Source organism: Plectropomus leopardus, chromosome 11 (assembly GCF_008729295.1).
Source record: "Plectropomus leopardus isolate mb chromosome 11, YSFRI_Pleo_2.0, whole genome shotgun sequence".
NCBI lineage: Eukaryota > Metazoa > Chordata > Actinopteri > Perciformes > Serranidae > Plectropomus > Plectropomus leopardus.
Window position 1 is genome coordinate 19,700,447 of NC_056473.1, and position 26,699 is coordinate 19,727,145.

General features: G+C 39.8%; 1 protein-coding gene across 3 annotated transcripts in view; it reads left to right on the top strand.

The window, feature by feature from the left end:
• si:dkey-246g23.2 (solute carrier family 66 member 2) overlaps positions 1 to 22,317 on the top strand; it is a 60,246-nt gene extending 37,929 nt beyond the window's left edge. For all 3 annotated transcript variants that reach the window (XM_042496841.1, XM_042496840.1, XM_042496839.1), the window contains exon 5: positions 17,678 to 22,317. In XM_042496841.1, coding sequence (XP_042352775.1) covers positions 17,678 to 17,852 — 175 coding nt within the window. In that variant the 3' untranslated portion in view covers positions 17,853 to 22,317. The remainder of the gene's footprint in view (positions 1 to 17,677) is intronic.
• Positions 22,318 to 26,699: the final 4,382 nt, after the last annotated feature.

A 26,699-nucleotide genomic window follows, 5' to 3' on the forward strand; every position in this document is an offset into this window, starting at 1 on the left:
AGGATTTAACACAGATTTTTCTGGAGCTGATGATGGAAGTAGCTATGGATTAAGCCCTCTCACTTCCTTTTAATCTCTGTTGAGAATTGCACATCTACAGCTAAAGCACAAGCAAGCATTTTAATTAGCTGAAAACAGCAGTTTAGTTGGTTGGTATTAGAAGATGTGGGTGAAACTTCAAGTACGTATTTTGCAGTTTGCCGCAGGTTTGAGAGCAAGGCAGTGAAAACATGGTTATACAATAACAAGTGTTCACAGCATCTCACTTGCATGGCGACTGCATAATATGTTGATGTTTAGAACATGTAATGTTTACCATGTTAATTTGAGTTAGCATGTCGTTAATTCTACTTAGTGTGTTAGCATGCTAACAATTGCACAAAGAAGAGCTGCAGCTGAGGGAATGATAGAATGTTTTGCAGGAATTTGGTTATAAGCCAACATTTCAGACAAATTATTGCAATTCATCCTGAACATGACATGACTGTCTGTACAGATCTCTTAGCAGTGCAATTAGTAACCACTCATATCAGCTTTCATGTTTTTATTTTTTGAATCAAAAGTAAAGCATAACATTGTTTACACATACAGGCTGGATTTTGAGGAACACCTGCTGCTGTGATTGACACCTCAGATTAGGTGCTCAGACTGTGACAGTAACAGTGGTATCCATTGAGGCTTGATAATGATTCAAGTGTACAGTTTGTCTTTTGCAGGTAACTTATCCTTTTCTCCTTTTTCACCCTCTTAATCCTTCCGTCATTTTTTGTACCCATTATTGTTCTGCCTTAGTTTGCTGTGTACATTCCTTGTTTTTGTTGATTCCCCAAAGGATAAACTATAGAGTCAGTATACACTTGGGAAAAGAGTATAAGAGGAGGTGAAAATGGCTTTAAGTCATGAAGATGGTGCATGTGTTTTTCCCTGGAGAGATAAACCACTCCTTTCACCAGAGACTAGTGACAGGTGTCATCTAATGTATTTTTCCCATACTGCAGTGTTTGCTATATATCCACAAGTCTCCTTTAAGACCTCCTTGTTGTTTTCTGTGGATTAACTGACACTCACTAGTGTCCAAATAGCTTTTACACTGAAACACATGCAGAGGAGAACCTACTCATATATTGCCACATATCACACATACATCCATAAACAAAAGCAATAAGCTCTGAATGTACTTTAGTTTTGAAGTCTTCAAGTAATGCAGTAGTGTATTTAAAAATGCAGCAGTCTAGGTGATTTACTGTATGAATAGGCAAGATCTTCTTCCTCAGTAATATGCCCCATTTCACATAAAGTGTCCTCAGGGTGTACATCTGGGCTTGCACTTCCTGTGAGCACCCATTTAGCTCAGAAGGAACATTATGCCAAAGATTAAATACGCAATAACACTACATTAAGCCTCTGACATGACTGATGAATAAGTTGGGAATACCAGTTAACTCAGCTCAGATCTATAGCAAGTCTTTTCACACCCAGTAATGTGATGATATAATATGAGCTTCCAAAAACAACACGGTTGTTAGAATATGCTTTACCATGTTAAATGACTATTCCCAGAAAATACTATAATTCCAGCATGAATTTTTTTTCCTCACTCCTCGATCTCTGTGGCCTTGGACGAATGACTCCTGCAGCGTTGGAACCAGCTCATTCAGCACTTCTGTCCCTGTGTGCATGACAAGTTTCACATCTCTTGACCCTCATCACTATGCTTAAGGATTCTCCCATTTGCTCAGTTAAGCTTGAGTAAACTGTTTCCCAGATATGATGATGCAGCGCGTGGCCTGCAATTCCCTCTCATGCTATCCCACGTGAAGCAGTTACTTGTTGTTGTACAGTCAGATTCCCCCTGTGTCCTATTAAGGTGTGATGGTGAGTGTATGGATCCTTTTCATCAAGGACTGCTCACCTTTTCCAGCTCACCTCAAATGATCACCTTCACAGAAATACATGTTATGGAAAAGAGGGGAGAGAGAGAGAACGAGAGAGAGAGAGAGAGAGAGAGAGAGATTGAGATTAATTAATGCTGCCTAGTGGTCACTGTTAACACCTTGCATGCATGCACTTGTGTGAGCACACATTCACTTTGAAACAAGGACTCCAGGGAAGCAGAGGGAGGGATAGAGTGGTGATTAAAAGCTACTGTCCTACAGTGAGAGAGAGAGACATGAGGTATAGAAAAAAACAGCAGTAGGTCTATGATATAGATATGGAAATATGCAGGGGACTCTAGTTTGCAGAAATGAGACAAGATTCCCCCTTATTTCATGCCTCATGTTTTTACTGTATTTTAGGGTGCTTTCATACCTAAGCTTTTAATGTGGCTCCAAAAAAAACCCTACAGGTTTGCACATTAAATTTGGTATGTGTGCAGGCGTTACCTTTTTTTCCTTCATGAAAGTTGTTTTTTGATAGCCTTGCACCTATGGGATGTGTGTATAACTATCTTTTTTTCAACTTGTTTAGATGTTATAAAATCTTCTATTCAAACTTTGGTGCAGACAAAACAACCGGACTAACAGCGTATAATATGGTGGGTCTCAATTAGGGCTGGGTATTGCTTAAAGAAGTATGATACCAATGCCCTTTAACTGATACTGATCCCAACAGAGCACTTAATACCAATAATGTGAATAGAGAGACATGTTGTTTAGCCATCATTTTGAATGTTTGGTGGCATCTCATCATGCTGACATGCCAGCTTTATCAAATCCTCTACGCATCACTTCACCACAACACTTACTGTATGGGTTGTAGTGGCTGTGGTGGGAGTGTGAGCTATGCACTTGAGAATGCTTTTAGTCCGCACAGCTGGACACACACAGTGAAAGGACTAACTGTTGGCATCACATGGGTAATGTTACCTAAAGGCTGTTAATGGGGTTGATGACAGAGTCGAGTTGTTTCTGTGTCGGTGTGAGTTTATGTGAAGAATTTAAAGACTTGGTGTTGGATATTTGCTGTTGGTGCTGTCTTAGCTTGTTAAACAGGACAGGGGTTGAACTCACTGTCCACTGGAGGAGAGGGGTAGCAGAGATGGCTTGAATAGAAAGTTTTCTGATCTGGTGGGTATAGTCAGAATGATTTGGGATCAGACCCCCCTCAGTCTCTTTCCTCTCCGAACAAACTCTGGTGTTTGTTTGTGGTGTGAACGTGACCTGGAAACACTTCAGAGTAAATGCTTCTTTTTTACATTACACACACATCCACAAGCTCTATTGCATTATTTATTAAATATGAACTTTTTATTCTATTTGCACTATTCATCCCATTTGCAAAAAAATCACTCATTGCCATCATTCATTGCATAACAGAAATAAATAGCTCACCCCCCATTGAATTTAATTTACTTGATGTTGCTGCTCTGTACTTGAAGTTTAACTGTAATTGTATTACTTTTTATATAGTACTCGCCTACTTTTTACACTTTTTCTATTCTTGTGTACTTGCATGTTTACAGCAGGGGTCCGGGAGAAACAGCATTTCAGAATTGAAAATATAGTTGACTTTGATATCAGACATGATTTTGGCATGAATTCAGAAACTAAAGCACAATACGATTTTTATTAGCTGATCATAGGAACTGTCAAGGAAACAGTCTCCTAAGCAATCCATGTAACTATATCATCATACTAAGTCATTTAGTAACCACAGTAACACATGGCTACAAAAGTCATCATGTAAATAAGGATTAAAACAGTGGTGTGCTGCGTTTCTCTCCACCATGTATTTTCCTCAAAAAAGTGAAACATGACAACCATCCCTCCCTCATTATTACAACTTAGGTGCCCCCTAAACCCCACCTGTTACGTTGGAGCTTCTCAGCAGCCATCAGATGACACTGTGGTTGTCCTTGGCAGTTTCCAGGTGTGAATATTTGTAATTGTGTGATTGAGTGAGTTTACTTACTATCTTATTTCCATGACCTCGTATTGGTTAAAAAATCCAGAGTATGACATCCAGTCAAAAAATAAATCTCTTTGTAGTTGTTCATTAAACACAGACTTTATGGAGATGCCAGGTTTTCATCTGACAGCGTTTGAGTTTGCCTGCCCCCTGTTTGGCATCTGAAAGCACTCATTACTCGGGTGGAAGCTATAATTGAATGGTAAAGTTGCGATTTGTTTATATAAACAACAATGTGTATTTGTACGTGAGTGATTGCTCAGCACTCTCCACTCGGCTGCCTGGGGAGTCCGCCTGTTTTTCCTCTTCCCTCTCATTAAACTTTATCTATTTTGCCTCCTTTCCCAGCTCTGCACCAACGCTGTCAACCTTCACAATGTCACTCAGTGACAGTGAATGGGACACAGACGGTCCACATGACTGAAAAGTATGCAGACATATACAGTACTGCTTTCCTTTTCACTGGATACTTATCTCTGTCAGTTTCTTTCTTTAGACAGTTCCTCTGTGACGTGTCTCTCTATTCAATTTACTGCTTTTTATTGTCAGAAATTTGACAAGCATTCAGACCACCTGCATTCATTTGAATGCAGCGAAAAGAAACGAACATATTCATGAACGCATGTTGCTTTATTGTGTGTGTGCTGCATATTCAGCCCCTCTCTTTTTGTCAGTCCGGCTCCCTCACACCTCAACAGCCAGCAGCTTGTTTCTTGCTCTCAGTTGTGGGTAACACCCTTCAAGCGTTAATGGTGGTACTATTACCATGTCACTTGAATGGCGCCCTAATGGTGGTTTCACATTTCTCTTGAGGTGGGCATCACCTTGAGGCTATTTCAGACAAAAGGCCAGTGCCTTTACAATCTGGCCCCGGAGGATATCATGCAGACACTGTAATGACCTCATAGCACTTTTTGACCTGTGAACCAGAATTGTGTTTCCCAAAAGGGAGCACATCTGAAAGGTGAATGTGAGGACAGTGGCTGCATTTATGGTATATGTGGTCAGTGTTTTGGAGAGATCTGATCAAAGGAATAATCTCTATGTATATCTACGTACTATCAAATGGACAGTCATGGTCTCTCATTAGTGATATTGCTCCACAAGAAACTTGCTGAAAAATCTCAAGCTTACACGGCAAAAGCATGGTAACATGCTAATGCTGCTCATATACACACACTGCGATCACACACGGCTAAACATAGCTTGTTGACTATCGTCAAAGTTTTCCTTTGCTTTCATCCTCTTTTGGCTTGATCGTCAGGCGATGTGATGGTTCACTTTTACACTGCAATCTGTATGTCCGGCTTTCGCTACTAACTTAATTGTTTTAACCTGTATCAGCTCTCAAAATGTCTTGCCTTGTCTTGTCTTGCCTGAGGGCAGACAGGACACTAATTTAACAGTGAGAGCTACTGCACGGGCGAACACAATGGCTTAGATCGTATTAACTATACCCTAGCAAACACTATTAAAATTGAATTGTAAGTATACTTAATACATCTAAAATAATAAAATTGTTACTTGCAGCTCTATTTTGAAAACATAAAACTGAAAACTGATCAGAAAAGTGATGTCATTTTCATAGATATGAACCCATCCACCTCTATCACTGACATTAATACATGTTTTCCTCTCTCAGTAACAGAGGTAACCAGTGTACATTCAGGGATTAACTCAACAGTATTTGTGTCTCTCTGTGTGAGATATGTCCCTGTACACATGGCATGAGAGTGTATGTGTATTTCGTGCATAGTAGAGTGTGCAAGCAAAGCACATATAATAGTGTTTGCTAGGGTATAGTTAATACGATCTAAGCCATTGTGTTCGCCCGTGCAGTAGCTCTCACTGTTAAATTAGTGTCCTGTCTGCCCTCAGGCAAGACAAGACAAGGCAAGACATTTTGAGAGCTGACATTTTCTTGTGTTTCCATAGTACGTGGAAGGGCATTTTGAGGTGTTTTTGCTTCATCTAGTCTTGTGGTTTGCACTGTGTGAATTAATTTATGAATGTTTTATTCCTGTTTTTGTAGTCAACAAGAAAGACACTATGCAAGGTTGAGTGCTTTTGGAAGCACATTATTACAAGTAATCCTTCAGATACAGGATCATATTCTTTTCCAATATAGCATTAAACTTGTCTTAAATGTTAAGGCTACATACACCTCAGGACGAAACTGAAGCAGGGCTATGTAAAGCCCAATATAAACTGGCAACAGCCATGCCCATTGTCTTCTGGGTAAGGCAACATACAAAGCAGCAAAATGCTGCTTTCAGTAACAGTGAAAAGTAGTATATTTTTTCAGACTCATCCTGTCTTTTATCTATCTATCTGTATCTATCTCTTATCTTCTGTGGTCTTGTAGCTATCACAATGGTGGAGGAGAAACTTCATGTTGAAGTTAAAAAAAATCTTAACATATATTTCCTGGTGAATCAGGGGAATTCAAGTGAAAAAATAACATGCAAGAACTCCTGATCTTAGGGCTGCACATCAGATTCACTTCAGATGCTTTGTATTATTCTTGTATCGTGGCAGGGCCGCCTTGGGACTTCGCAGCAAAAAAACACAAGAGGAAAAAAATAACACAGTGCCATCTTATTGTTGCACTTCTGATATATTTTTCTAGGAATTAATCAGTATTTTTGAACATTTTCTCATGAACCCCTGGCACTAGAATGAATTTTCGTTAATGGATCTGGCACATGCATTCCATGACATTACTTAATTTAGATCAAGATTAAGATGCAGATGAAAACTTTTCTATACCTTTACCTAAGGGAGATAAAAAAGAAGCATGCACAACTAAGGGTACTGTAGTCTTGAAGCATTGTCTTGTCTTGAACTATTCAGGTAGTGAATCTCAAAAATGTAAATCAATAGAAACATTGGGACTGTCATAAATTTATGAAACCTTTTTGGTCTTCCTCTGCATGCAAATATGTCTGTACAGCATTTTCTTTTTAGCTGATTAGTATAAGAGAAATCCCATCTGTATATTTATGTTTTATCACTCTTTTTATGGGAATTGCTTCACCAGTGATTCTTCATATAAATTACATTTTATCGATTACATATCATGGGAACATTTTGGCAATTTGTTTATCGGAATCACCTGCACAGTTTCCATAAGTAACACTGTTGTCTGTGATATAGTATTTGCCTTACATTAATCACTGAGGAGAAGTTTAAAATGTTCCAGCCAGGAATTGAAGTGTATCATAAGTTTATATTAACTTATTAAAATTGCTTTTATAAGGTTGTGTAGCTGTGCAGAATATGCTTTATTTTGTGATCTCTAGACTGAATCATTGTGATGTCCCGCTAACAACAGTAGTCACTTCTGGGTAGATAACTGGCAACTGTTTTGAAGTGCAGAAATATGTGAATTCGGCAAACTTGTTTATTTCTGTTCTCATTTTCAGTTGTCAAGGTAACATGTAAAGATACAGCGTTAAATACGGGGGTCCGAAACATGTGACTTTTCTGTTGCGCTTATTTTACGAGCTGTATTGCTTTGCTAATGTCTTTGATAAACCAAATCTACTATTCAGTATTTATGAGAGCAGAAGGGGGGATGCAAAACAGGACTTCCCTATCCCTGTCTGTGAGAGGCTGTCTTGCAGCAAGATAAAACGGTGAAAATATATTAAATATAGTGTACACTTAAACTGATACTGATTTTTTTAGGTGTCTTAAAACTAATGAATGACGGCAGATTTTGCTCAGTGCCATCCGATTTTGTATGTGACGTGGCGGTTTTCTGCTCAGAAGTTACTTTGATTAAACATTGCAATTCAGTCTATAACCATTCACAACTTTATTTAAAATCAAAACAAAAGTACAAAAATGTTGTCTCAGATTAAATAAAATGATACATGTCAGGAATATGCTGAAATGGCCATCACCAGCAGGCCAACTCATCTATTCTGACTTGTTTACATTCTCCGAAAAAGTACCTAAAATATCCCTTAGCAAACTCAGTTTCATACTCCTATTCCTCACCTCCCCTCTGCTTCATTTAGTGAAGTAGAATCCATCTCTTTCCGGCGGGTTGGGAACTCTTCGTTGTTTGCCTGTGTGCGATCGATCAACATGCATAATTCATAGTTAGTGGGTTAAGAGCAGCTCGGCTTCTCGCTCGTTGGGTCCTTTGATTTTCATCTCTCTATCTGCCCCCCTCGAGGGGAGCTACAGCCCTGCTGCTAAATCACCTCACACACGCGCTGATGTGTGGGCGCACACATGTGTATACAAGTATAAGCAGGAGTGGACACACACATCATACCAATGCACTCAGTCGCACTGAGAATCAGATGGAAGAGGTGATTGAAGCTCTTTGAAGCTTTAAACATGATCTCATGCTGCTCCAGTGTGTCTTTTTCCATAGAGTTGTGTATTAGTATTATCAAGCAATTGCGAGGATTTTCTAACCCCCTCTGGAGACTCTTAAAGTCTCACATACAAAGTGTGATTCCCCATTTAAAGCCTTAAGCTTCCACTCGGTTTAATTTGTGATCAGCTGCCTACTTATCTCAACAAAAGTACTGGAAAAATATGTCCAGTGAAATACTTTTGATCACAGTTATGGTCTAAGCCATGAGAAAATCATCGCAAAATGCAGAAAAATTTACATACCCCGAACCCTGTTATTACAGAGTAAGTGTTAGTGTTAGGGCAGCAAACCAGTGCACCCGATGGGTCTCAGCCTTGAATGAAAAATTGGTTCTTCCCAGTGGTTTCACTTTCCACATTGGTTTTGTTTATGTTGCATGATAGTTATATAACTTACTGCACAGTTACTTTCACATTTGCTCTCTGAACTACACGAATAAAATTTACATACCCAGTTATCGGCAGGGGTGCAGAAACGTGATAGCAGCCTTCTCTGCCTGCAAGAAGCTTTCAGCAATCTTTCTTGCCTGTTGGCCTTTTCCTTCATTCCAGTATCCATCCATCCATCCATCCATCCAGTGGTCCCTTGGGCAGGGAACAAGGTGAAAGGCAGCAGAGGAGGCTGGGACAAGAAGATAATGTGACAGTAGTTGACAGGAGTAGAGGCAGAGAAGGGAAGGAGGGCTGAGGATGAAGATATAGAAGCAGGTTAAAAGAGGGAGAGAAGTAATGGAGAAAAATCTAGTGGTGTTGGGTGTGAGGAATGAATAAACCTAATTGAGTACCTGTTGTAATGGAAGTTCACCTGTTGCAATAAATCAATCAGCTGCAAGAACAAAGATCGTGTTAACCTTCTAATCCCTGTTGTTTCAAGTGTTTTTTTGGCTACACCAATGAATTTAAAGGAAATCTGCTTGTTGTTTTGTGCACCATTTTACAGGCATCCCTGTAATCCAGACTAAGCTATTGGGTTACTTTAGAAACATTGGGAACTTGAATACAAAAAAGATCTATGGGTGTGACCAATGCTCCCCTGCAAAACTGCATATTGTGTAGGTATGAAACTTATTGTTACTCTAGCTATTGATTAATTTAGTATTTTTAATTAATCAGGTGTTATGTCTGTAAATGACAAATGCCTGCCATCTTAAAAGATACATTTTTTTTTCGTTACTCAAAGTTACAAAATGGATGTTTCTGAAATAGCAAAAGCAGCAACCACGCACACACACATTTACAGACACACACACACAATCTCAACACTTGTCTTTAGTACATTGATGTCTACCTATAACAACTAGTTCATGGGTTGCAAAAGGGAGCATTGCAAAATGGTGTGTGTGTGCATGTGTCTGCATGTGTGTGTGTGTGATCCAGTCACAAGTAAATCTGTTTACAAGTTATGCGTCTTTGCGTCTTTGCCAGTCTGCATGAACAGTTATCACCTGCCAATTTTTTTTTCTTCACAAAATCTTGTGGAGGTCTGTGAATTGATTTGTAAGTTTCAAATGTTTTTACGTCACTCCCACTTCCTATCCTCCATCCTCCCAACACCACATGTAGCCAAATGGCATCAACATGAATGAATACATACCGTCACACACACACACTTGACTTTTATGCCATATTTCAGCCTCCAAGGGCAAATACTGTCGCTGACAAAGGTTGGGTAAATTATTGTGGACCGACCAACCAGCTGATAGAGTGACAATGATCTCCAAGGCTGCTGGGCACAACTAACATTTTAGACAAAAGCAGCACAACTGTGACCTCTTGGTTTGGTCATGTGGAAGCTTTGCTCTAAAAATATTTGATGATTGGAACTGCCCAGTATTTATTTTCTGTCTTATTAATCAGCTAACTCTTTCATCACTATGAATGATTCGATCTTCCTATTAAACCCTCCAGACTCTTCTTCAGCTGTTCCATGTCCACTGTGGCGCTTTCAAAGGGAGTATCAGATATAAATATTAACACAGCATTTGAAGAAAGTTCAGCTCACCAAAGCACCTGCAGCCAGCATGAACAGCTCTTTCATTGGCTTTGAATTGAAAATGTTATCATATGGTACATTTTTATTCTTTTTAATGCACTAACTCTGCAATGTCTGCTCTCAAAAAAGTAAACAAACACAGCTTTTCCCTCTCCACCTCTGCTGAAATTTTATCTCTTTCATGTTGCCAACCCTGTGCAGTAAATCACATACAACCTACATGACACTAGTTGCTCCACTAGTAAGTTTACAAACATTACATTATAATAATAACACTGTTGTATTGTTCATTACTAATGAGGTTTGAGTTGAATTCAGTGCTGTGACTCAGGATTCTTTAAAATTGCCAGAATGTGACATAATGACAAATGTTGGTTCAGCCAGTTTTCATGAGTCAAACCGGTTTAAGCCCGTACATCAGACCAGCAGATCTGTAAATCAACCCAGCTCTGTTCTACAGCATGATTTACTGCATATCCAATAATTGTTGATAATACAGAATCCAAAATCATCTTTTATCTAAATCGGCAAAAAGTAAGGGTGTGAAGGAACAGGATGATGGTTTTAGACTTGCCTAAACATGCCTTAACATGCTGTTTTGCAAAGTGACATTTAAAGATGCATCAGGCAACTTTGCAGATATTTGGGCCGTGAAATCACTAAATTGCACACACCGCGCTCATGTCCTTTTAATTCTTTCTCTCTCTTTTCTCTACTGCCTCTGTCTCTCTTTCTAAATGTCACTCAGCCCTGTTTCCTGTAGTGGTGTTCCACTTGTCCACTCCAGCCGCTTAGAGGAGCTAATAGCTGGCCTGACAGCACATATACACAGCGCAATTACTGCCTGGCCCACATACGGCACAGCCATCACACCACGCAATCAGACCCCCCCTCCTTGCTTCCTCCATAGCTCTCTCCTGTCCTGTCACTCTCTAACTCTCAGGGTGGTTTCGTTCCTCACCCCTCTTCTAGATTTATCGTCCCTCCTGCCCAGTTACATTGTCATCCATCGCTAATCATTTTCCTTTTACTTCCATCCTCCCTCATCCATCTCCTCACTCCCCTCTATCTCTTTCCATCCCTGAAGTCTGCAGTTCACCGTTTCACCCTTTTCTCTCTCTCATCTCTTGCCACTTGCTCAGATGAGGGTGTCAGGTCAGTAGTAATCAATGAGAGACTTGTCCAGGCTGAGCAGCATTGAGTTGCCGTGAGTGCATGTGTGTGCGTCACTGTGTGCATGTGTGTGTGCTTGCTTTGTTGAGAACATGAAGCAAATGAGCAATCTCTTCATTTGCATTTTAGTTTTCTCTGCATTTAAATGAGTTTATTTCTTCTTTTTTCTTTTCTTTTTTTACACGTTAAAGCAACCTGGCACATATATGCTGTTTGATGTATGTGTGTGTGTGCGTGTATGTGGGTGTGAGGTAGTCAGTCAGTCAATATTGTGAATCAATGGCATAATAACTCCTTCTCCCAGAAGACACTCAAAGCCTCACTCCAGACTTAGTTCAGTTGTTTGTTCTGTGTGTCTTTCATCACCCGTCAACTCAGCCACAAGACCCACGATTAGTGATATGTCTGTCAGATGGAGCTACATGAGACTAGCATCACAAACAGACTCTGTGAAATGTGGGAAATGTGTGTGTGTGTGTGTGTGTGTGTGTGTGTGTGTGTGTGTGTGTACTGTATGTGTGTGCTCCTGCCAGAGATGAACGACCTCAAACGGGCATTTTGTTTCCATTCTGCTGCACTGCTGCAGAGACTGCTTTTGTACAGATGACCCGCCCTCCTTAATTACATTGTTAATGACTCATCCTCGTTAATGATGTTTGCGTCTCTTGAGCAAAGAAATTAGCCGAAAGGGGGAGCGGAGAACTTGGGAGAGTGAGGGAGGGTGAAGGAGGGGAGGGAAGGTTAGTCAGAAGCAGAAAGGTTAGCAGAGAAAGACAGAAGCTGAGAGGAGGATGGAGAATAAATGAAGGTTGGAGTGCTGCAGAGAGGGGCCGAGGAATGGGCCTCATGCAGGATGCAATATGCAAACAAAATAAGACTTTTTTTCTTTCTATCCACAAATTTATCGTATTTTGTAAGTGCCTTTTAGTTTCTGAGTTGCACCAATTTTGTCCTATTTTTGTTCTTAAGAGTTTTTGGGTCAAGAGCACTCTTACCAAGATGAGAAAAAAACAATTTTGTTTGCACAGTCCACAAATTGTTTGTCCAGGGCGAAGAAACATACGTTTTAAGTTTGAGAAACATAAAAAAAAAAAACATATTGATATCAAATAATCAAATTTAGATTATCATATACATTTTGATTTAATTTTATGATTGGATTCTCACATTTTTGGGCTGAAAAATACTAGATATTTATTGTCATTTTACAAACAGGCCTGCAACAAAATTAATTTTGCAAGTCTCATGCACAATGCAGTTAACCCTTTGAAAACTGGGCAAATGAGCTTGATTTGCTTGATATTTTTTCCCCTAGTTATTTGATAATTGTAAAATGACTCTCCTTTTTATACAAGATCATTTGAAGGTCATTTTCTTGTCACTTTTTAATTTTCATTTCACATTTCATGCCAAATTGCTGATTGCCTTTTTTTCATGTTTTTAAAATAATTCAAACCCATTTGCTCAGGGTTCAAATGGTTAAATGCTTGTGAAACGCTTCTTAAGGTAGAAAAGTGATATCTCCCCAGGTTTCAAAGGGTTAAAGGTCAGTTGGTAGAGAATTTAGGACATGAGAAGCAATAGTAAAGTTACTGACCAGTGTGCTCATATGCAAACTATCTACAACAAACCAAAAACAGTCTATTAGGGAAATAATCTCACATCAACCTCCCTCTGTTAGACATCAAAGGTATTTGGTGCATGATATGATTTATTCTAACAGAAAATTACCAGAAAATATTAAAGTCACATAAGATAATGTTGCTGCATGAGGCAACATTTAAAAAATTAATAAATAACAAAAAGTAAATTGTGAAATGTTAAAGGTGTGTTATTTATTATAGAAAAATGCCTCCACTGAATTCAAAATCTCCCCTAGTATTTGTAGATGCAAAATTTCTCTTTTTTTATTTGTCTTTCTCTCCACTATTATTCTCTGATTTGCAGACTTAACCAGCTTTGTGCACTGTGTCTACGTTTTCTGCTAGTAAGATTTATTTGGCTTTTGATAGAAATGGAAACATTCACTGAACTTCTTTTACAGGAAGAGTTTTGTTCAAAAGTGAAAAATAGATCAACCAGCATCAGGACTATCACTCTTTCAAGAAATCAAGCTTAAACAGGGCTTTCACACTAAAAGCAAGAATTGGACATCACACAGAAAAAAGCCATTATTTCCAATGGGGAAAGTGGCTCTACTTTCTTGTGCAGCCATAAAACAGTGCCATAAAGTTCTGCACTGATTTTTCAAAGCTTTTCAAAGATTTTTCAAAGTTAACCTAAATTTAACATGTAGGATACCTCACTGCCTCACTTTAGTGACAAACTAAAGTTACTTTTTAAGCAAACATTAGTCGGCCTTACTGTCGCTGACAATTTTTTCAGAAAAATGCAATATTCTTCCTCACATTACAGATTAGTTGGTTTCATGTTACGCTCATCTATATTATTACTTATTTTCTCCTTTTTGTGGGAGCTAACACAACAACATTTGTATAGTTTACATGAGTCAGACACATTGTCCTACATCCCCCGAGGGATGTAGCTCACTAGTTTCATCATGATTTAACAGTATGACGTGGATTCTGTGGACAAGAAAAAATGTTCTCTTATTTTTGCTCATATCCAGGATTTGTTCCTATTTAATGATTACCTATTGATATTGGGGATTCACCAATGTTTTCTTATTTTTGCTTTTGTCTTAGGTAAGAGAAAATTTTACAAGTGGCCCTGAGCACTTGTACCACGATAAGAGAAAAACATCTCGCTTTCACAGTCCACAAATCAGAAATGACAGTGCTATTTTTATTCCGTCATTTTTAATGTAATATTGCCTCTTCATGAGTTGATTTTTAGAGGATTTGTTCCTTGCTTCCTTATTGTGCTGTAAATTGCAGCTTTATTATTCAACTTTATCATAATTTGCAGAAGAAGCTGATGACAATCACCAACTTCATTCTTTTTTATAGAGAAGAAAAGAGCAGAGCAAAAGCAATGATATTCAAGGCAATAAAAGCAAAGATGACAGTTGAGAGCGAAAATGGAGAAAAGAAGAAAGTGGTAAAGTGAAAGGAAAATATGAGGAGAAAGATGAAACAAGAAATCTGAAGTTCAGTGCAGGGTACCCTTTGAAAAAAAAACAAAAAACTTCAGTGGAACAAAAAGCATGTATTTCCCCCGAGAGATACTGGCAGCTTAGAGAGAGAGAGAGAAAAGTAAAACCATGACAATTTTAAATTCTTTAGCACACTTATTTTTAGAGCAGTTCAATCAAACCCCAGAGTGTTTACCCTGAAGGTTTAAATTGTTAGGGGAGCACAATACATCAGTGACACTCAGATGTGCTCTAAACAAGCGCTCCTTGGTCAGCCTTTGGGAGAGGTAGAAATAGCCTGATTCTTACTAACGCCTGTGGTGGTTAAATTGGAGTTGGGAGAACCAATGAGGGAAGAAGCAGGGAGCTGTGTATTGACAGAGGCAGATTGACTTTGTGCTGTTGGATTTATTTTTTTTCCAGGGAAAATGTGCTCAAACTGTGGATTGAAATAAATCAATTTTAAGCAGGGGTAGCCTATGCTATACAAAGGCCCCTGTAGGCACAAGTCAAGTGCAGTAAGTTTTACCTATATTTCACATTTAAACAACTAATTTGCAAGTGACAATTACAGGATAAAGGGGAATAAAAATAAATAAATAAAACAAGTATATCGGTCATACTGACTCAGTCTTGTCTTTTATACAGCATTATAAGTTTATAAATATGAGCTAACATAAGCCTCTGTAACCTGCTGTGTTCAACCAGGCAAGGTGTGACGGAAAAACCTCTGAGAACACAGATCAAGGTTACATTTTCTTGCTCATCAATTCAACTTTTTATTTGTAAGAGTAAGAATAAGTTGTTTCTTCTTTCAAAAGTTACGTAGTGTTTTTCTTCACATTTTGTTTAAGGAAATACAAATATAATAATACTGATAATGACAACCATTGTGCTCATTCTTCCGTTTTTTTCCAAAGTGGAAAGTTTTTTTCTGTTCCTACATTTGATTTAAGTTTTGGAAAGCTGGACTGCAACAGGAGTGATGGTCTCTAGTTGTCTCCCTCTTACTGTTCCTTTTGGTTCAAGGGCAGCATTTATACTTTGCCACATGGAAAATTCCAATCTTACAAAATGCACGCTGGGTACGTGTTTGCACTTTAATATCACTAGCACAATATCTTTGGTAAATTAGACCTTAAGACGGGCAGATAGTGGTTGAAAATGATGTTCAATTCATGGTGCTACAAAGTCACAAAGTAATGTATGGAGGGCTCAAATCAAATTTGGGACTAAGCTAATGACAGATGGTTAGCTGTATGTGCCTCCACTGGAATGTAAACAAAAAACAAACTACTGCCCACTCTGCACAGATATTGAACTAATGAAATGACCACTACTATCATCATCAGAACCAAAATAAATGAAAATGAAACTTAAATTTCTCCTTTGTGGTAATTCAAATTTTAACTTTTACATCTAAAATTGTCCAGATGTGCAGCTTGACTGTCCCATGTATTGTAACAGCTGCGAGTTCAGCTTCCATCATTATGCATCCTGTAGCTCTCCAGCACAGCCGAGTTTGCAGCGTGTGTCAGTCTGGGTTGTTAATCACATTTCAGTACCACATGCAGTGTCTAGATTTAAATTTATGTTGAATAAAAATGTCCTCGTTTCCATGCCAGGGCAGAATTGTTTGCCGCAAAGGTTTCGGTTCCTCATGGGGGCCTGGAGGGAGCCCGGGGGAGAGTTGGGAGTTTGACATGACTCTGCAAGGATAGCTCAAGGATAGTGCAGGACAGCCGTCCCCACAGTCATTAGGCTGCCTCTTCCCCCTTTTGCACTCATCATCCATATCTATCTCACAGAGGTCCCTTCCCCATTCTCAGAGGCCCCTCTCTTTCTCTCCGGTGGTTTTGTTGTCTTTGCCCCGTCTCTCTCACTGCATGCTAGATAAATGCTGTCCTCTGCAGGGCTCTCTGTCTCCATCTCTCTCTTTTCTGTTCTCCCTGCCCCCTCTATGACCCTATAGTATGTCTCATTGATGACTGATGGTCCTGCTCTGTCCCCAGGCCCAGTCAGCGCTAATAAAAAAGAATAAACTCATATTACATTCATTCATAGGGGACTTTGTTATCTAGAGAGCTAGAATAGATGAGGGAGCAGAGATGATGTGGGGTAGGAGAAAGGGCAGAGACTATGAAGGGTAAGAGTTAAAAAAAAAACGTGACAGTAACTACATCGAAATGGCAACAAAAAGTATAGAGGTGGATGGTGGGGGACAGCGCGAGTGACGAATGGTAGCACAGGAAAAGATAATTGACAAGTGGAGGAGTGCAAGAAGCAGTGATAAAGTTTCAGAGGCTTCTTCAGGGTGTTATGTTGGCATCAGGCCGCTGGCATGGTGGATGACTAGTGTCTTCTTCAAGGTCTTTCCTCTCAGCCTGTATGTCTCTCAGACAGGCAATCTTTGTGTGTCTTTCTTTTTCCTTCACTCGCTCCATCTTGGTGTGATCAATTGGTAACTTAGGCCAAACTTCACCCACTTCATTGATTTTTTTTCTTTTTTACTGCCTCCTTGCTGTTTCTCATTTGTGTGTGTGTGTGTGCGTGTGTGTGTGTGTGTGTGTGTGTGTGTGTGTGTGTGTGTTTGTGTCCATCATCACAGCAACAGAACCATCTCATCATCAGACTTGTAGCCTACTGTTGTAGCGTGTAAAAGCCTGTCCAATATTTACTTTAGCACAGCTTCTTGCTCAGTGAGTCTCTGTCTTTGTCTTCCTCACTTCCTGTTCACTGTCCTCTTCCGTCTCTTAGCCTCAGACATTAAAACTATCGAGACAAGCTAACTGGCTTTTTTTTTTCATTTTTTTTTTTTTACTTTCTTTATTGTACACAAGCTCATTTTAAAAAATGCATACAGAAAACTGAAGTCTATGAATGATGCATTGTGATTTTAACACACACATTTAAACAAACAAGATATAAAGTGTTAATCAGTGAGTTTTAGAGGTGCTGGTAGGCATTGCTTGTTAACTTTGGCCAGGCTGTTTCCCCTGTTTCCATTCTTTGTACTAATTGTTATTTCCAAAATTATTCCTTTTAGAGAAAACTCTTTTATTCTCTCCGTCCACACACTCTTACCTTGTCTCGCTGTGTCTCCATTGCTTCAGTGTGAAGATGGTGCTGCTATGGACGGCCGGCGACGTCTTCAAAACCACCTACTTTGTGATGAACGAAAGCCCGGCTCAGTTCTGGGTTTGCGGTTCAGTCCAGATCCTAATCGACGTGGCCATCCTGCTGCAGGTCGTTCTTTACAATCAAGACACACGGGTCAAGCTAGGCTGACCATGGCTGTTGCTTTGGCCAACCTAAAAAACAGGGCTCTTGTGTGAATTTTAACAAGTCTGGTCATTTAAGGTTTTTCAAGTCAGCTGCAAATTTATTTGGACACAGAGAAAATCGAAGTCAAAATAGATTTTTAGTCTTTAGCCTTGATTCAAACTATTCTGTTATATGAAGATCATGCAGACCCAAACTATTTGTATCCTCAAGTGCAATTAAGCAAACTACTTAGCATTCTAAGTGAAGCACTGACAACAAAACACCTTTGCTTTTAACATTTTATTAAAATAAGGCAATATTTTAGTGCAGTTTTAACATTTTTATAATATGTATTTGTTCTCTGTTGAACATTACCTTGATCCTAAAGTGTCATGGACATGGAAACTGTAAGAGGGAAACATTACTCATGTTGGCAGCTCACTTATAGCAGATCTGTGCTGTTGCACTGGCAGCTGAAGCAACCAGTTCTGCACGGTAGCCCTGCACTGGAATCCACTGCCTGACTGATGAGTCTCCCACTTTACACTCTACACCTCACAGGACTGTTGTCATGATGCGTGTGTGTGTGTGTGTGTGTGTGTGTGTGTGGCTCTGTGTGTATGTGGGTGTGGTATCCTTGCTTGTGTGTCTGTGCAGCCAAAATTGATTTCTGCCGTGGGCATTCAGCACCAGGCCAAGGCCAGAGAACATACATCAAGTAATGATAACTACATTGGACATCAATCTTAACAACTCTGTTGTGAGGTTTAATTGACAAGCAACGCAGGTCCTCCACAAAGTATATGAAAATCTTTTTAAAATATGGCTATGCTTCCGTGTACTGCATTTCAGTCAACATTATTTTCTAGACACCAAAGAACACGTCAGACCTCTGATCAAAATATGTAACATAACAGTATTACTGAATATTTTTGGAAATGTAATTTCTGTTATATGTCACTGTTACTTGTTTTTAGTATCCCATCATCTGCTGATCATCATCTGCTTCTTTTTGCTTTTGTTTTTTGAGACAGAAACAGTGAAAGAATGACACCATTGATAACTCTATCTTTTATTGAACACATTTAGATTTTTTTTTTTTTTCCCCTCCTAAGCAAGAAAAAAAATATTTGAAAATGAAATTTAATCAACTAAGAACTGGTTTAGTGCTAAAAGAAATTTTACCTTTAGGGACTACATCAAAATTACTGGTGTAGGGAGGAGCTAAATCTTATGTTTTACTTTTTCAAAGCACAAGGCAATCCCTGACATAATTACTGTATTTTTTGGACTTTTCTTTTGAAAGAAAAAAATGACAACATCCAACCCCAATATCTCAGAGGAATATTGAACAATACTGAATTGGTACCAATTCAATTTGTGCACCCAAAACAGTTTCATATTTATGGAACTATACTTCATTCAACAATATGGACATTAGAAGTGAAACTGGAAATTGACAAATTTGTAGCGCCACTCTATTTTTTTTTTTTTGTAATGTTCTTTTGATAAATAACATGTTGCTGCAAAGCTCACCATGTCTCCTACAAATAATGTAAACCAAATAGATCAGAAAATGTTGCAGCTTGTGTATAAGATAATATCTGTCACTGACTATTGTATTACCTACACAGTGCCCGAGCTACATAACTGATGAGTGAGCTATTTCTATAACAGGAAGGCTAAACTAAAATATAAATCCACAGTTTTAAAACATTCCCTGCCCGTCCCAGAAAGTCAAACTACCCCCCTTCCTCGTTCAACCAATAGAAAAATCATACCCTTCCCCTTGCTCGATCAGCGTCCCTTTGATTAGGGTATTTTGTTTCCCTTTCATACCATGTTTAGTAATTTCTGGAGGGACAATCTTTGAAGGATCTTCATTCACCCAGAAATGCCCCATTTAACAGAGGACAGGTTATGAAATGCCTGCCATTACAGAAACATTAAAACCTTATTAATCTATTCCAGCTTGCAAAAATATTCACAGACATGTTATGTAGAAGTTCTGCTCATAATCAAAACACTTACTTTAAAAAATAGCCTCTAAAGGCGAGCTGTGAATTTATCACCTGTTTCTCGTTGGTTTCCTCTCACAAAAGCACTGCAGGGTGAAACAAATCAGATCGAGCGGCTGATCAGTAGTCAGGGCAGCTGTCGTTCTACTTTCCCTTAGGTATGACTTAATTAAGTATAAAAAAGCTACTGTACCTGCTTATTAGGTCTGCCTGTCACCTTTCTAAAGTCAGTTTGAGTCCTTTAGCTAATCAACATTTCTCTGTTTTTAGTTTCACTTCAGTAAAAATCGTGTTACACTTTTTACACACTGCAGTGGGGGGGTTAATCATTCAAACAGCCTTCTCCTTTGGCTGCCAGTATGCCTCAGCTATAGAATAACATTTGTTACGGTAGCAGAGCTGCCTCTCAGTGTAGTTTAGTGTTATTTTCAGGGTCAGGAAGAAGAAAATATGTGAGAGAAAATTTTGGTAATATTCAGAATTGTGTTATCATGATCTGACAATGCATAAGATCCATCTAAATATAATAGTGGCAAAGTATTATGTTACATTTTACCCCTGCTTTGATATTATATGAGGTTTCTAGGTTTTGATCATCAATCATTGTATTAAAGCAAAAGTTTGCTGCACAGGCATGACGTGGTATAAATCGTCTTCTCTAACTTACAGCAAGAAAGCAAATATGTGTATTTCCCAAAATGTCAATGGATTAGGTTTTTCACTTCATTTAATTTTTTTTTCTAATCAATTGTTTATTGTTATCATGTATTACTACCATTATACGGATTACAGGCCAAAGGAGAATCAATCAAAATTTAAAAGGAGAAGCACTCCCTGCTATGTTTGTATTTGTGTTTATGCATTGTGATTTGAATGTAGTTTGTATGTGTATGAATGTGCACATATGAAAACAACAGAAATGTTGTCCCTCTATCTTGGGATTATGCATTTCATGGATGCACACTCTAAGCATTCATAAATGCTTTTCTGCTGGTGCTGTAATATGTGTCAAATATTTCTGGGATCGGTCAAAATGACATTTATAAACATGTCCATGCTGCCGATCGACTTTTCTAAAACTGCAAGCTTTAAGCTTCATTGTTCTGTGACCTTCACTCCACGTGGGTATACATGCATTCTTCTATTTCAGTTATCTTATATTGTTGTAAAAAGCCATATTGAAAGCTGTATGTGTCTTATCTCCTGCACCCCGCATACCATCATTGTATTGAGCATTATTTCTGTATTCTATATGCTCTTATCACCAGATGGGTATCTTTATATTGTCTCGCTCAGTAGAGGCTCAGAATGGTTCCCTCAATGGATTTAACATTTGGGCTCCCAGTAGCATTTTCTTCTCAAGGGCAATCGGACAGATTAGTGCACATACACTGAATGTGCTAATCCCTTCCCTGAGTTCATATCGTGGCAAACGTATTTGTTGCCTAAACACTGCAGCATTGATAAGAGGAGTGTAGACTGTTACTTCCACCAGATGCAAGATATATATTACTATCATGTAAAATGAAACAGTTATCAGTTACGACAGAATCCATAGAAGGATTTGAGTGAATTTCAGTTACTGATTAATGTGATATTTCTTCAGGCATTTACAGGATCTGTGAAACCAAAGGAAAACCAAAAAGCTACTGTTTTTCAATCAATGTTAAAGAATACCAGTGTCATGTAACACTGTGGTGTTTTCATAACACGCTAAGTTCTGTCACAGTATAGACCAAATCACAGTATTTATTTCCAAGAACTTCCGGGTAGAAAAGCACTGCATCAAGTACATATAATCAAACCACACTGAGCAAACTCTGCCTTAATTGAGTTTAAACCACCTAAGTAGTTAAGTATACGCTGTATTTAGAAATTTTTCACCACATTACCTTGCAGTAAGACAGCCCGTACAGACAGAGATTTGAAGCTGTTATATCAAAAACACCAGACTCCACTGAAAAAAATGGTCGATTTACTCCACAGAACAGCAGAGTCAGGTCTTCTGCTGCCTCGATCAGCTATTGAATAAGGTAAAGTGGAACAAATTTTCAAATACAGTGTACATTTAACCTGATACTGATTTTTTTTTAAGGTGGCTAAAATATGTTTTGCGTGGGCCCCATCCACAGCAGTACATTGTATAGCTTCAGTGCTGGTAGATGGTTTATCAGAGACGTTAGCAAAGCAACACAGTTCATACAATAAGCACAACAGAAATATCAAATAAGTTGGATCTCCACATTTAGTGTCTTAATATGTGACAGCTACAACAGAAATAAACAAGTTTTCAGAGTCAACGTATCTCTGCAATTCAAAACGGCTGCCAGTTTTTACCCGGAAGTGACTTTCGTTGTAAGCGCGACGTGACAGTGATTTGGTCTATACACCAATGACATCACATATATACATTGTATGTATGTAAAATGTTTATGATTATATTTTATCAAATATAAACAATTTATATTTCAGCATGTGGCCTTGTGGTGTTATTGGCAGTGTGGTTTGAAATGAATGATTGGCTCAGAGCATGTTAAGACGGAAAGGCTTGACACTGACATTGAAAGAGAAAAAAAATGTGATGTGCTCTGAGCCCAGTAGGCTGCTGCTGTAACTTACAGCTGGATTTCTCCCCAAAGTCTGAGCTGAAACCTTGTACGAACCCTTTGAGTTTGTTCCACCTCAGCCACCAGGATAAAAACATGATTTATATAAATCCTTTCTATACAGCACTTCCCATTGCAGCTATCACACAGAACTACAACAGAGAGTATGTGTGCCTGCTGTGCTGTGAATTCCTCTATTTGAAAGGATTAAGAGTGTACCTGTGCACCAAATAAATCATGAAAAGAGACTGAGGTAAAGTCAGATTGAGGCCGATCAAACTGTGGCTGCTGCTGGACACACAAGGGAGAAAACTGATGAGTGGGGGTTAATTAAGACGTGATTTGCTTCAATGCTTTAATCCCCTCTTGCTAATGGATCATCACACACAGATGCATGTGCCATCACGAGGTAAAACCACTGACAGTCAGCAGTGCAGAGGAGCACTGCAGTATGGATAGTAAAATATTAAAATGGATACAGTAGATAATGGGAGGTTCTCTATGGTTTATAGATGAGTTGGACAGACTGTGTGCTGCCCCTGTTGGTTCCTTCACTGTACTCTTCTTCAATGCTTGCTTGTATCCATTCATGATAAGTTGATTACAAGGCTGGAGCATCTGTCTGATGGCTATATATCATACCTGTATGATACAGTCTGCCTGATGGTTATCACTTTTCTGTTCAACGGCCAACGACACACAACTTTTTTTCCATGATGAACTCAATCTATTTCATAGAAACCCTTGTTCATAATGGACCTGTCTGACTGCCTGCCATCAGCTACCCTCCTGTCTCTCTGTCCACCCATCCATCAGCTGATCATCTGGCATGTCTGTCCATACAGTGGCTTCTTTTAATGATTGATGAGGTGGGCTAAAATGGTCCACCTGCACCTCAGGTCTGTGACGAGCCGCACTGCCCCATCCTGCTCCATTTGTTAACAACAGTGTGTCGTCATGCTGTGAAGGACAGCAATCCACCGTCCACCCCAAACCCTCCTAATGAGTGTTCCTAATTTCAGTTTATAACGAATCAATTTTGATCGATGTCAGATTTAGTGCACTTTTGCAGACATGCTCCAAATATTCTATTTGTATTCTATCTGTGCAGATTCAAATATTTTTAAAAAATTAAAAAGATTTTTTTGTACAATGCTGGTTTGGTTTCCAAGTCAGAGGTTATTAGTAAAACAAACCGAGTTAATAAAAATGTCTTAATTTACATTGATGTATATCATGGAGTAAATAATAAATTATGAGCAAATGTGTTTTTTTTGATTTCCATAATAATGTCAGCATACCAAAAAATGTGTGGAGGTCTGCAATTGATGAGTGTGATTATTTTGCCTGTGTGCCTGCGGTGTGGTTTCTCTCTGCTGCTGTGTTTCAGAGGCTGAGCGTGGCTTCCGGGTGCTGGAGCTTATGGCACACACACTCACCTGTTCCTCATCTGCAATCATCCATCTGCTGCAAAAATACTCTGGTTTCCCTCCTCTTCAGCGCCAGATTGTTTTTCGCCTAAAATGTGGTAGATCGGCCGTCTCTTCTGAGATTTTTGTGATCATTTTTGTTCTTGTTGTTGTGGATTATTTTATCTATACTTACTTGTTGTCTCCTTTGCTCCTCCCAGTGCCTCCCACCATCAAGCTCCAGCACCTCACTGCCCAGCCACTCGCCTCACTTCCACACCAGAGCCTTTCTGCCTTCAGCCCCTGTCTTCTCACAGTTTCACCAGCCTCACCAGCCTCTCCGACTCCTGGACCCCCCTCCCTCTCCCTAAAGTCTCAACAGTCACTCAGCTTACCCAGTTAACCCTCCAAGCCACTTCTACTGGTGTCTCAACCTCTGTGAGTAACCCACCTGCTTCGACTTCACTCTCGCCCGCACCCTCCCTCGTAGAGAACCTTTTGTCCCTCCTCCTGAACACTATGCTGGTGATTTAGGATCATTCGGTCTATTCCTTCTCCAGTGTTCTTTGGTGTTTGATCAACAGCCTTCTAGCTATCCCTCAGATAAATCCAAGATTGCTGATGTAAAGAATTTATTATGGGAAAAAGTCAGTGGGCTGCCGCTTTATGAGAAAGGGGATCTCCTGTGTTACTTTCTTTTGCGGCCTTCTCTTATGTTCTCTCTCTCTTATTTAGGGTTTTTGATCATCCCATTCAGGGTCAGGAAACAGCTAATCGTTTATTTTCCCTACGTCATGGCTCCCACTCCATTTTCGTATTTTGGCTTCTGACAGTGGGTGGGATGAATCAGCTCTTATGGAAGTATTTCTTAGGGCGTTATCTAAGGAGTTAAAAGATGAGCTGACTTCTCAAGATGAAACTACTTCTCTTGAAAATCTTATTTCTAGTGCCCCCTTCTGCTTTGGAGGAACCCATGCAGCTAGGTAGAGTCAGCTAAACCCCACTGAATGCCAACGATGTGTGGATAACAAACTGTACATCTACTGTGGTCAAGCTGGACATAACATGGCCTCCTGTACCTCTTTGCCAAACGGGAGGGCTCACCAGTAAAGAAGAGTGCACGGTTGAAACCTCTTCCCCCTCCAGCTCTCCTTCTCAGATCTCTTTCCCAGCCTGCATCCTCTGGGCTAATCACGCTCCAAATTCAAGTTTTGATTGAATCTGGGGCCGATGACAGCTTAATTGATAATGATGTTGTTACTCAAGCCAACCTGTGTCTTGAACCTCTGGACACCCCCAAGAATGTTAACACCCTAGATGGTAGATTGATTGCCACAGTCACTCATTGCACCACCATTATCTCCCTTAGTATCTCTAGCAATCACCGTGAAAATGTCCAACTGTTTGTAATCCCCTCCCCCCTCTCACCTGTGCTTCTGGCTGCCCTGGCTGAAGACTAACAACCCCCACATAGACTGGAAAACCTCTTCCATCTCAAGTTGGAGTGTCTAATTCCATTCTCTCTGGCTACATTCTGCCTCTCCTGCCTCCAGTCGCTCAGCCCCTCCTCCTGCGCCTCCTGATCTGTCCTCTGTATCATGACCTCACTACTATATTCAGCAAGGAAATGGCGCTGTCCTCACCCCTCCACCACCCTTATGATTGAACTCCCTGGAACACCTCTTCCCATCAGCCGCCTCTACAAAATGTCACGCCCTGAGAGAGAGGCGATGGAAAACTACATGCAGGGTTCTCTGGCTGCAGTTCTCATTCCTCCCTCCTCTTCCCATCTGGGTGCAGGTTTCTTCTTTGTGGAAAAGAAAGGTGCTTCTCTACGCCCCGTATTGATTTTTGAGGACTTAATGACATCACTGCCAAAAACAAATACCCACTTCCTCTTATCGATCCATCTTTCGAGCCCTTTTGCCACGCCCAGGTATTCAGCAAGTTCAACTTGCGAAACACCCACTACCACCGCATCTGCATAAAGGAAGGCGATGAGTGGAAGATAGCCTTTAAAACCTCCCTCGGACATTTTGAATACCTGGTCACGCCCTTTGGACTCACCAATGGCCCTGCTGTTTTCTAGTCATTCATGAATGATATTCTAAGAGACATGCTTGATCGCTTCGTCTTCGTGTACCTAGATGACATCTTGCTCTTTTCCTGCACACTTGAGGATCACAGACAACATGTGAGGCTGGTGCTACAAAGACTTTTGGAGAATAAACTCTATGTCAGAAAAATGTGAGTTTCACTCCCCCTCAGTTGGTTTCCTCGGCTACATCATTGCTAAAGGACAGCTTCAACCAGACCCCTCCAAGATTCAAGCAGTCACAGATTGGCCCACCCCAACTACTAGGAAGGAACTACAGCGTTTCCTGGGTTTTGCAAACTTCTACCATCGCTTCATCCATGACTACAGCATGGTAGACTCACCTCCACCAGCTCCCCCTTCTGCTGGACCGAAGAAGCAGATCTTGCCTTTGCTCGCCTCAAGTCTTAATTCACCAGTGCCCCAGTCTTAAAACACCCTGATCCTTCCCTTCATTTGTGGTGGAGGTTGAGCCAGTCTATCTCAGAGAAATCTAGACACTCAAAAGCTTCATCCGTGTGCTTACTTCTCCCGATGACTGTCCCAGGCTGAAAGAAATTATGACGTAGGAAATTGAGAGTTGCTGGCAGTGGTTTTGGTGCTTCAGGAATCGAGGCACTGGTTGGAAGAATCTGAGCTCCCCTTCCCAATCTGGACCAACCATAAGAACCTCACCTATTTCTGCTTTGGTAGACGCCTGAACCCTCGACAAGCCCACTGGTCTCTCTTTCTCAGCAAATTCA